This window comes from Miniopterus natalensis, chromosome 7, assembly GCF_054644295.1.
Source record: "Miniopterus natalensis isolate mMinNat1 chromosome 7, mMinNat1.hap1, whole genome shotgun sequence".
Classification (NCBI taxonomy): Eukaryota; Metazoa; Chordata; class Mammalia; order Chiroptera; family Miniopteridae; genus Miniopterus; species Miniopterus natalensis.
This window is the reverse complement of record NC_142087.1, coordinates 58,160,849-58,172,869: the sequence shown is the minus strand read 5'-3', so window position 1 is coordinate 58,172,869 and position 12,021 is coordinate 58,160,849. Positions and strand designations below refer to the sequence as shown.

The 12,021-nt window shown below is 42.0% G+C and overlaps 1 protein-coding gene across 1 annotated transcript; it reads left to right on the top strand.

The window, feature by feature from the left end:
* Positions 1-1,856: 1,856 nt before the first annotated feature.
* On the top strand, positions 1,857-11,760 carry SYT4 (synaptotagmin 4). Its single transcript, XM_087819068.1, has 4 exons — positions 1,857-1,989; positions 4,999-5,813; positions 7,538-7,658; positions 9,009-11,760. The coding sequence occupies exons 1-4, from the start codon at positions 1,956-1,958 to the stop codon at positions 9,314-9,316; spliced, it is 1,278 nt and encodes a 425-aa protein (XP_087675194.1). The 5' UTR covers positions 1,857-1,955; the 3' UTR covers positions 9,317-11,760.
* The last annotated feature ends 261 nt before the right edge of the window (positions 11,761-12,021 follow it).

Genomic DNA, 12,021 nt, shown 5'->3' with positions numbered 1-12,021 from the left:
CTGGGCAAGAGGTAATCTTATCACAAGGTGTCCTTAGAAATGAGACAGCCCGGGGGTGGGGTGGGGTTCTGTAGACACAGAGTTTAAACAATCTAGACAGATTTTAGATGACAGCATTTCCCACTTGAAGGTAAAGTTAATGAGATACTAATTTATAGGGAACATACACATAAGGTACTTATGTTTACAACAAATGAGGTTATCCATATGTTAGCAATAACTTAGCTAGAAAACACGCATATTAGTAAACCTCACGCTGTATATTTCGTCTACCTGAGATATGCACCACAAACAAATGTGGCTCTGTCTTTCATCTCCTGGATGTTTATTTCTAGCGACAGTCCCACCAGGTGCATGCTTAACTGAGGAAGCGAGTCATCTGAATGAAGTGAAAAGATAAAGCCACACATGGCAGATCCTGCCAATGGAAGATGAAATACAGTAGTCTGTGTGTTTTCATAGCATGAAGATACGACGTTAAAAAAAAAATCTGTTAGAAGAATGTTACAATGCCAAGTATGTGGGAGCCGTAGAAGAAGAGAAGGGACTTTCATTTGTAAAATTTTCCATGATGCAAAAGGCTGAAGCCAGTTTCTCCCCAGATACAGTCCTGACGCTCGGAGTGGCTGCTGGCCAATGTGCAGGGACCTGTCACTTGTACAGTAGCTTTTCTGAGACTCACCCAGCCCCCCCCGCCCCCCCCATCTCAGCACACACTGGGTGTCAGCTGCTCGCCGGGCTCCACAGCAAAAGAATTCTTTGCGGAGCAATAACTGACAGTTGGTGTTACAGCCTTAGTTCTCTCCTTTGGAAAATTCCTAAACATTTGTTTTTGAAAAGCAAAATTAATCAGAATCTGACACGGTATTTTTTCCCAGTTCCTCAACCCCAGGAAGATCGTGGTTCAGAAAAAAAAAAAAAAAATAGGTTTTCCTTTAAAAAATAACTCATAGTTATCAACATCATTTTAGATTTTGGTCTGATCTTGTGACTGTTTTTTGCACAGCCTGTTAGAAGCCAAGGCTTTTAACCAGAAATGTGATTCCAGACGTTGTCTTATTAGAGGCAAAAGTCCTGGAGGAGAGTGAGTCTGAGCACAGAAGGGATTCGCCCCATCTGTTCCCGAGTCTTCTAACCGGTCAAATGTCAGATGCGACAGGGAAGGGAGCTGACAGATGGAGCAACAGCAACAGCAAAATGTTTAGACCAAACATTTATTGCAAAACAAGTGATTATAAATGGAAAACTGTCCTCCTGTTTCAAGTGGACCCATGTGCAGTGAGTTGTTTTCTAACCTTAGAGATACCGAAGAAAAAATTCAGAAAACAAGAAAATACACACCAGCAGTTTACCACGGGCGGCTGGACGCAGAAACCTATCTTACTCTGCCCTTGCATTGCCTCTGTAACTCACATTGTTCCGAAAACTCCCAGCGCGTTCCCACTGATCTAGGTGATCAAAAGGTTCTCCGGGAGGCGCGGACAAGAGGTGAGTTTTCGGGTTCCTCCCCACGTGCCTCTGAGTCACCCCCCCCCCCCCCCAGCGTGGCAAAGCTAATATCCAGGAGGAGTCCAACAGTTAAAATAACTGATGAGTGTGTGCTGAATCCTCCCGAGAGAAGGGAGGAAGAAAGAAAAAAAAAAAAAAAAGAGCGAGAGGCGAGGCGAGGCGGGGGCGGGGGCGGGGCGGGGCGGGGGCGGGCGCGCCGGCCGCCGCGCGGCGTCAGGATTGCGTCAATTCGGCTCCAGCCGCGTCGGGAGCCGGGCGCAGCTTCTCCGGCGCGGGCGCGGGCGCGGGCGGATCGCTGCGCGAGGGCGCGCGCACCTCCCTGCCGGTCGCGGCTGCGGGCGCACGTCCCGGGCTCCGCGCCGCCGCCTCCAGCGCTCGGGGAAGCCGGCGCCGCCGCCTCGAGCCCGATTTCCCTTCAGCACCCCGGACAGAGCGCGCCGCGGAAAATGGCTCCGATCGCCACCAGCCGGGAGGAATTCGGTGAGCGACTTGCTCAACTTGGAACCGCCGCGGTGCTTCCAACGCTCCGCGTGCGCCGCGCCGTCCGTGCGCCCCCAGCCCGGCCCCGGCCCCGGCCCAGCCCCGGCCCCCCGGGAGGTGGACTGGAGATGCCCTTGGGAGTTCATCCGAGAGGAACTGAGAACAATGCGCGGCCGTCGAGGCTCCTCTCGGCCGCGGCCCCCTTCCCGGGCGTCTCCTTCCCACCCTCGCCTCCCGCTCGGGCTGCGGTGCGTCCGGGAAGTTCCCGCAAACGTCCGGGCAGCTCTGGGAATCGCAGCGCGCCCCGGGCGGGGAAAGGGGGCCTGTTGTTTGCTCCTGGGTTTCCTTGATCCTGTAGGTGGTTTGCATTTGCAGGTGAATTGAGGGGAAGCCAAATGATCTGCGATTACATAAGGGTCGGATCTTGGCGCACATCACGCAACTTAGGCGTGGGAGGCTTGGGGATGTGTATTTTGTTACGGGGTGGCCCCTGAGGATGTTTTCCTCCGGTCGGTTTTTATTGTATCCTCGATAGAGGCTGCTAGGGAAAGAGGCAGAGCCCTGGGGTGCTAGGTGGAGGTGAAGGGATGTTGGGGATGGAGGAGCTGAGCCCGCAGCGGAGCGCAGGTGAGCTGATGGGAGCTCGGGGAGCAGAGGGGAGTGTGCGGGCCAGTTAGCGAAAGGCTGGGGGAACTAGAATTCGTACTCCATTTTTCCAGTTCAGTTTTTCTTTTTTCCTATACCAAATTTTTGGCACCTTTGCTCTCGTCTCTTCTAATAAATAAAATCAGATGTACTTCTTTAAGCTAAAAAAAAAAAAAAAAAGAAAAAATCATATTTTTTAGGTCCCATTACATTCTGAAGATAAGAGATCAGAGTTTTACTTACTTTACAAGTATTCAGAAACACAGGGGATTTTATGGAAGTTTTTGAATAAGGAATGATATCTACAAATGCATGATAATTGCTACTAAGCTGAGTGAAATGACTGAGATTGTTGCTCTCAAAAGCTTAAGACCTTGTCAGTAGAAAATACAGAGGGAGCAAGGGAGTCTTTCTGTGTCATATTGAATATCTTGCCATTTGACACAAGTCTTAAATAGAGGCATTTGTGATGTTATATTCAGAATTTAGTTTCTTTCACAGCCTTCCCTTTGGGTGGTTGAGTTGATATTGCTGTGTTTGTTTATCACAAACAGCAGTATCAACTTTCCCAATTTCTGATTTGAAAGTCAGAAATTGTCTAACACTGAGGCATTTTCAGAGACTGTACTAGAGGAAATTCCGTTCTAGCCTGAGCCACCAGCCTATTTAAAAAACAGGCATTTGCTATCACTTTTATTGTTCTTCTTGCATTAGTTCATGGCTTTGCTTTTGCTTCCTGGCCTTGTTTTATTAGACAGTCCAGGAGGAGATACTTTTTTTCTGCCACGGAGACTTGAATAGAAGGAAAAACTGAAAAGCTGATACGTACTAAGTTTAGCTGATTATCTGTATCTCTGGCATCATTCTTCTTCTGTAGCGTTCACTGTTTTTTTCTGTTTGGGGAATTGAGAGGTTTATTTTTCATCTCAATGTGACTTAGTTTCTTGATATAATTAAGCTACAGGATATTTTATTGTTGTTTGCTTTTTTACCTTCTCAGATACTTCTGTTCTTGTTTGTCATTTCTTAATGTATGTTCTTTGAGCTTAGTTTTGTGATTATGAAGTAGATAGGCAGAGGATTTGAGGAAACGGGGAAGGGGAGGAACAAAAGATTATTCTTTCAGGGGTTATTTAAACAAGACTTAACCCTGTCCTGACTGGGACTTTTAACTTTATTCCTCAGTATTTGAGATGAAAAAAATAGATGGGAATGGAACTAAATACAGATAATATTACATTAGGTATATTCATTAACTTTCATTATGTTATACATTGACTAATCGGAGCAGTGTGTCCAGGTAGAGTAATACTGTTTTTTACACTATTTTTTTTAGTATTACTAATCATTTGTGGGAGAAATATGCTTCCATATGGAGCATGATAAGCTTCATGCATAATCAATGTTACCTAATGTCAGTGTAATTTAATGTGCCTTCATTCAAGGGAAGAATGCCAATTTTAATTTGATTACCATTTGCCGTGTGAAAATATGCTTGGAAAAAATTAGTTATGGATAAAATTGAACTCTAAATTATCCATACTCACTCTTCTCACTACGTGTTAAGGAATGATGATTCATTTAGAACCATTGTTCAGTGTTTATCCTATTTAGGTGTAATTAATTTGTACTTCAGATAATTCACTGTTGGAGGAATTTGGGGTTGATATACAAGGAGTTTGTAGTGTTATAAGTTATGTAATATTAACAGCCTGTTGTTCGTCTTTTATGTTAGTTTTCCCCAATATATGTACATTTCTCTTCCATAATTTGGATGGACATTTTTAATGAGTCTGTGACAATCGCAGATAATGTTCCAACATTTCTTAAAATTACTTGAATCACTGAGTCCCTAAGTGTTTGCTGCCTGGATCCTGGGTAAATAAAGAACTGCTAAGAATACAGACTCTCCCAGTATCTGAAGAATGTGCATTTAAAGTTCCATAGTCAGTAAGAATTGATGGTTCGGGAAAGCCTCAAAATGTCAATGCAAACATAACGCAATTAGTACTGACCCATCACGCTCTAGTTGACTTATGTTGTCTGTGAAAACAAAGGTAGGTCAGGGTCCTTCAGCATTCCCCCACCCCTCACCCAGACCCTGTTTCACCTTTTCATTTCATTTATGAAAACTACTGAAAAGGAGTTTCCATCCTACTGTACTTTTTTCCTGTGTGTCACAGAAAGGATGTGTTTATTACTGAAGGTGATGTGAAATATGTAGCTAACTCAAACCCAGAGCCGTTGGAAAGCAATTCAGCCTGTGCCACCTACAGCCATTGCCAGCTCTAGGATGCTTCCGTGTAGGCTCATGTCTCCAACTCTGCCCCTTTAATGTATGTTATTGGTCATTTGGTTTTTCAGATGAAATCCCCACAGTGGTGGGGATCTTCAGCGCGTTTGGCCTGGTCTTCACAGTCTCTCTGTTTGCCTGGATCTGCTGCCAGAGAAAATCATCCAAGTCCAACAAGACTCCTCCGTATAAGTTTGTGCATGTGCTTAAGGGGGTTGATATTTACCCTGAAAACCTAAGTAGCAAAAAGAAGTTTGGAGCAGACGACAAGAATGAAGTAAAGAATAAACCAGCTGTGCCAAAGAATTCATTACATCTCGACCTTGAGAAGAGAGATCTCAATGGCAATTTTCCCAAAACAAACCTCAAAGCCGGCAGCCCTCCCGGTCTGGAGAACGTGACCCCGAAGCTCCTTTCAGAAGGGGAAAGGGAGGGCGTTTCCCCTGATAGCTTGAAGTCCAGCACTGCCCTTAGCTCAGAAGAGAAACAGGAGAAGCTGGGAACCCTCTTCTTCTCCTTAGAGTACAACTTTGAGAAGAAAACGTTTGTGGTCAACATCAAGGAGGCCCGCGGCCTGCCAGCCATGGACGAGCAGTCGATGACCTCCGACCCATACATCAAAATGACCATCCTCCCAGAGAAGAAGCACAAAGTGAAAACCAGGGTCCTGAGAAAGACCTTGGACCCGGCTTTCGATGAGACCTTTACATTCTACGGGATCCCCTACACCCAGATCCAAGAGCTGGCCTTGCACTTCACAATCTTGAGTTTTGACAGGTTTTCAAGAGATGATGTCATTGGAGAGGTCCTCATTCCTCTGGCAGGAATTGAATTGTCTGATGGGAAAATGTTAATGAACAGAGAGATTATCAAGAGAAACGTTAGGGTAATTCATTTTTAGTGCTTAACCTATTTATAAACAATCTTTTATGTAGCTATTTTTGTATCGAAGGGGTTTTTATTAAGATGATAAGTTCTGTCTATATCATCTTTACCATCTTTAATTATTATTAATCATAATCAAATAGGGAGCATGGGAATAGAGTAGATGAAAGAAAATTTAATTCATAACTGGAAATGCTTAAAGTATTTTAATAATATAAAACAAATTGGCATTCTTTATGGGATACTTAAATATCACTTATATAAATATTTTTGGTAATTACTATCACAACTGTTTTGACTAAGATGCCATTTCAACTAAAAGGCAGGCACATATTTCTTATTCATGCACAAAGGAACAAAGATGTTTCAAGGTCAGCATAATTGAATCTGAAATTGAAATTTAAAATTAAATCAATGTCTCCTGAGGGTTTGGAAGTTGTATTGACTTTTCATAGAGCTGCTTTTCAAGAAGGAGACAGCACATCATATTGACTCATAAATGGTCATCCCTATGTTGTATAACAGGAAGTGAGTTACTCTGCCTTCAGAGTTATACTACTTCAGTAGCTCTGGGATTGTTAGCAAATGATCAGATGTTAATCAAATTTAATCCTATTTCCATATTACATACAGAATACAGAACTCCATTGAATTGATTCCAGTTGAGGTGTTTTAGAATAACTTGTGTCTCTAAGGCATAATTTCACAGAATTCCATAAAGCTCATCATTTTAACCATATCATTGCCTTTGTCTCTTTGTTGAAATGAATGAAAGTCAAGGTCCAGAAACATTAAGTAGCTTGTTTGAGACATCTGGCTGTTCAGTGGCACAGTGGGAATTCAGATCTGTGCCCTACTCGTATTTCTTCTTGAGGTATTTATTCATACAGCTACCCCATGTCAGCTGGTGTATAAATACATACTGAAGATTTTGGAGCTCTGGCCCAGCCATCATTCTTAGTTATAATCAAGCCCCAAGTTTACATTTTGTTACTTTCAGTTAAAATGTGTACTTTGAGCTCTTGGTAATCTTATATAACGTCCTTAAAGTACAGATCAAACCTGAGTACTATGCAGAGAAGGATCCTGTGCTACTGGCCAAACACAAAGCATTAAAAATTGAGTCAATTCTCTCCAATACTTAATTCACTCCTTGGATTAAACAAGGACTTTGGGTGGAGGCTAGTGGCAGAGAATTTTAACTCCAACATCCCTCTGGACCCAGGGAGTGATGGGGGTCAGAATAAATTTCAGTTGGTCTGAATTCAAATTCAAATCATCTCAGGGCTAAAGAATTGAAAATAAAATCAAACTTAACATGAGTCATTTTGCACTATACAGATTGATTCAAATTATTAGATAATCTGTTACTATTCATAACTTCAAAAAGTATAGATTTAATTTAAAGAGCAAAAGTTAAACATACCTCTGTCTGAGCCATGCTCTATCCTTTTAAACATTTTAGCAGTGGGTGTGGCGAACTCAGTACCATTTTAACATCCTGTAGTGCCCAAAGAGGCCACAAGGTGGCAGGCAGCGGTTTTCAGGAGGTGTTGGTGATGCACAAAAGCTCCTTGCCCTCGGATTCCTTAGCATGCTAAAATAAAAATACGTGGAAAAGTTACATGTAAATAACAACACTATTACATTGCTTTAAAATGTTAGTATAAGTACAAATTTCGAAACAAAAATAATAAAGATGCGTATACCACATGTCTCTCTTAGAAGTCTTCAGGACGGGGCGAGCTGCTGATCTCTCTCTGCTATCAGTCCACCACCAACACTCTCACCGTGGTCGTCTTAAAAGCTCGACACCTGCCCAAATCCGACGTGTCTGCGCTTTCAGGTAAGAATGCTGCCGAAAGGCTCGGGCTCAGGGTGTAAGTGAGCTACTCCCTGGGCAAAAGAGTTAACATAATCATGCTTTTAATTCACCTTTTATTCATAATCCACAAGTGATGCCACTGTTTTTCTGTTTTTCGTTTTGTGGAATAATAATGCGAGCCAGTGCCGTTAGCAAGAAGAAGAAAACAACATGGTTCTGAGATCTAAGCCAAAGAGCACAGTGTAGATGTCTGAATGGGGTTAAGCAGAGAGCAGTGATAAATGCAGGGGTGAGAGGCCATGGCCCAAAATACAGTGATGGATGTAAAGTAAAGGTTAGGGAGAAAAGTTCTTAATTTTAGTATTTTAAATGAACCTGCCTGTCTTTTCACTTCTATGATTATATTATGTTTCCTTTTAATTTTTCATATATGTGCTTTAAGAATTAGCTTTTTTGTTTTGTGGCTAATTAAAAAATACCTTGTTCTATAGTAAGATGCGAAAGAACACCTGACCTATGGGTTATAATGATCTGAGTTCACATCCTAACCCTCCCATTTCTTAGCACAGTAAGCTTGGCTATGTGTCTCTGTACAAACTGTACATCACACTTACCTTGAGGAGGACTGTGAGATCTAGAAACATGCACTTCATCAAATATCACTTATTATTATTATTATTATTAGTTGATAATAGAAGTTGAAAACATGGTATGGTCTTAAAGGTTTATATTAGGGAGCTAAAATTAACTCATGCTGCAACCAAGAAAAGGTAAAATAATACAATTAAATGTGTGATAATGTAGCATGATCCTAAAGTCCACACAATAACAGTGACACGGGGAAGGTCAACATCAGCAAATAGAAAGCAACCCTATAAGGCGATTAAAGAAGCACCAAAAATTTGAAGCCTGAAAGGGTATTGTCTCTGTGAACGCTAAGTGCCCGTTCAACAGAAAAAGCAACCCAAGCTCAAAGAGTCAGAGCCTTACCCAAAGCCATACAGCCCAGTGAGGTTAGGTGCTCGCTCCTGTTTTCCCTCCTATCCCATCCTCCGATGAGTTATTAGTAACCAGGCCGTGTCACTAGAACACTCCGTTCTTCCCCTTAACCTCTCTCCTGTCGCTGCAGTTCCTCTCTCAGCCTCTGGTTTAGAGCCGTTTTCTCTTTCGCTGCACATTCTCAGTCATTTCCCACTTGTTGACAAGAGAGGAGCCGACCTCTACGCGCCCTCTGCTCTGTCCCCTCTGTCCTGCCCCGTTTTCATTGCCCTCGCCTTTCGTGGGCACGCGGCCACCTCTAAGGGCGCCGCGCGCTGAGCTCAGCTCTCCAGCCGGGCCCGGGCCCTGTAACGTCTGTCCTTCCCCTTGCAGACCCCTACGTGAAAGTGAACCTGTACCACGCCAAGAAGAGAATCTCCAAAAAGAAGACTCACGTGAAGAAATGCACCCCCAATGCGGTGTTCAACGAACTGTTTGTCTTCGATATCCCTTGCGAGGGCCTGGAAGAGATAAGCGTTGAGTTTCTGGTGTTGGATTCCGAACGGGGGTCCCGCAACGAGGTGATCGGGCGGCTGGTCCTGGAAGCAGCTGCGGAAGGCACCGGTGGGGAGCACTGGAAGGAGATCTGTGACTATCCCAGGAGACAGATCGCCAAGTGGCATATGCTCTGTGATGGTTAGCACCCTAGCCATGCGTTGGGACTTAATGATTTTTACTAGGCGAGGAGTAATTTTCTTTCTTCCTGATATCTAATTGCAAGCTTGTGACAGCAAGCTACCTTTTTGTTGTTGTTGTTGTTAGAAATGGATTGAGTTAGCAGACCAGAAAGTAACTGTAAATTATCATGGTAATTTCCCCCTTTCCTAGAGACATTGGATAAATTTTCATAAGAGATTTAATTTCCCCTGCAGGTTACCAGTGATATAAATAAGAGTAGTCAAGCATTTTATGAATAGAGCAGTACATGGTTATATAGCAGTCCCCGTTTATGGCTGTAGTTTAGGAGGTGACCTCATAGGAGCATGTCACTGGAAGTCAATGGGATTGTTAAGATTTAGAAATGAAAAGCGTGTCTTATGAAAATTCATCCATTTTTCTTTAGGTGGGGAAATAAATTTTTCTTTAGATCCAAAGATATTAAAGAAGTGTTCTCTAGTTTGTTTTTATTAATTATGTCATGTGCAAATGGTGTCCTACATCTAAAAGTATATGGTCATTGCCCTTTGTTTTATAATTATTTGATGCCATTTTATCCTAAGAGGAGTAACTTAGGTTTGCTTCAAGGGGGCGGTGAACAAACTGAGTCATTATTTTATCAAAGGGCTGAGTTGAGAACACTGTGGCTGAAATACGACTTTTCTCCCCCCTAAGGTTATATGTGAGTCAAATGTTGTAAAATATAATCTCACATAGGACCATGGCCTGGAATTACTCACTGCCTGTCACAAGCATCGGTGTGGTCTAACAAAGCTCTGTTCACCTTTGTGAAGTTGTTGAATTAGCTAGTGGGTAAAGAAAGAAACTTCAGGTAGAAATCCAGTTAGAAATGACGTTATCTTATATGTGTAGTATGCAAGTGTGCATTCAAGGCTTTCCCTGGGACGCAGAGGGCAGGGCTAAGTAAGTCTTCACTAAGTCATTCTCCAGAAAGGACTAAGATACTATCTGAAAACAAACAAACACAAACAAATAAAGACTGAAGTTTTAACCATTGCCAGACGAAAAGCATTGCTTAAACTAACGAACTGGCAAGATTAAAAAGTAGTTCTACAGCAAGCCTAATATAATTTACATATGTTCACACAAAATAAATTCAGGCTGTCAAATTAGCACAATAAAGTATGTTTCAGTATCTTTTCTAGGCTAATTTGCCTTGAGCTGTTTTCTGTAGAACAGTTTATCAACAGAATTGTGTCTTCATACTGTTTTTCCACTGCCAGGGCCCTGAAATGCATTCAAAACCTAGAGTAAAGCAGTGCCCTGTGGCTATTTGGAAAGAATGGACTTGAGGTAATGTGAGTTTTTAGAGAAGTATGGGTGAAACTCGGGTACAGTTGAATTATTAAATATGCAAGTTAGAAAATAAAGTCTACTGAAAATTTTACATTTTGAGTCAGGTTTCGTGTCAGTACTTTAGCGGTTTTTGAGAATGTGTTTGATATCTCCGTGTTTGTAAATTCTATGACAATGCATTTTCAAGGCAACTTATACATGCTTTTTATGACTATGCTTAATGTAAAGAAAACGTTTTACATGTACAAAAATGGAAACCGACCTCTTTTCTGTGCTTTAAGATGACTTTGGGATTGAAAAGACCATTCCCCAATCATTGTCCTCATCCCACCACAAAGTCACCTCTCAACATCTTGGTCCACTCAGCATTTTTGTGAAAGCAACATGAAATGAATTGCCGTCAGTGTGTGGTTTGGGGGAGCCAATGGCCTTTTTATGTATGTATATTTGGTACATGGGCCATGGAATATAATATATTTTAGAGTTTTGAAAACGTGTCAGTAGTCAACCCTAAGCATCCTTCCCAGCTGCCAGAAGTTAGTGGTGGTACCAAGTAAAGTATGATTGTTGGAGGAGGGTGATTTTTTTTTTTAAAGCAAAACAACAAAACCTACAACAAACACTTTTTAAATTACAATGAATAATTTGTAAATAGTTTTTAGTTATTAAAACTTAAAGTGTTTTTGAGTGTGAAAAGTCTAGTCAAACTATTTGCAACTGCTTTTAAGTAAAGAAAGAAGAGAAACTAAAAAGTAATGGAAACAGGCAGGGACATGTGTGATCCCATCATCTCCTGACAGTTGTCCTGTTTTATAATGTATTACAATATCAATGTGAATATCTTGAATCCTGTTACCAATCCTGCACTGTATTAAACATGTAAATTAATTTGTTTGTCTAATTAGCCGATCTCACCGCCCTCATGGGGAGGTGCTCCCATTTGAAGAACTGTGTAACTCAGTGACTGACTTGTTCTGATGTTGTAACTCAATAGAAGTGATTTGGAAGGAAGCATGGCGTGTGAGATGGTGTCTGTCCTTTTGTGCCAGCAATGTATGATGTTTGTAAGACGATGTTTGTAAGACATGAATAAATTGCTGCTTTTGCCCAACCCATTTTACTCAAGCTTTCTGCAAATGGACTTTGTAATAAGGCTTCTCTTACTTCTTTCTAAGCTCTCACATTTCCCTAATAGATCCCCTGGCATAGATTAGGGAACATTAGTGATTCAGCACCAAGATCTTTCATGTATCTCATTTTATTTTGCTGAATCCTCATAACAACCACCTGGGACAATTATCATTAGCCCTGTTATACAGAAGCAAAACCTGAGACTCAAGGAGCTTAGGCAATGGACTCAAGTGCATATGAA

Excerpts from the sequence above, each read along its gene's own strand:
- SYT4 (XM_087819068.1), top strand. The coding sequence starts at position 1,956 with ATGGCTCCGATCGCCACCAGCCGGGAGGAATTCG. Across the intron at positions 5,814-7,537 it reads TTATCAAGAGAAACGTTAGG|AAGTCTTCAGGACGGGGCGA; the intron begins GTAATTCATTTT and ends TGTCTCTCTTAG. Across the intron at positions 7,659-9,008 it reads CGACGTGTCTGCGCTTTCAG|ACCCCTACGTGAAAGTGAAC; the intron begins GTAAGAATGCTG and ends TTCCCCTTGCAG.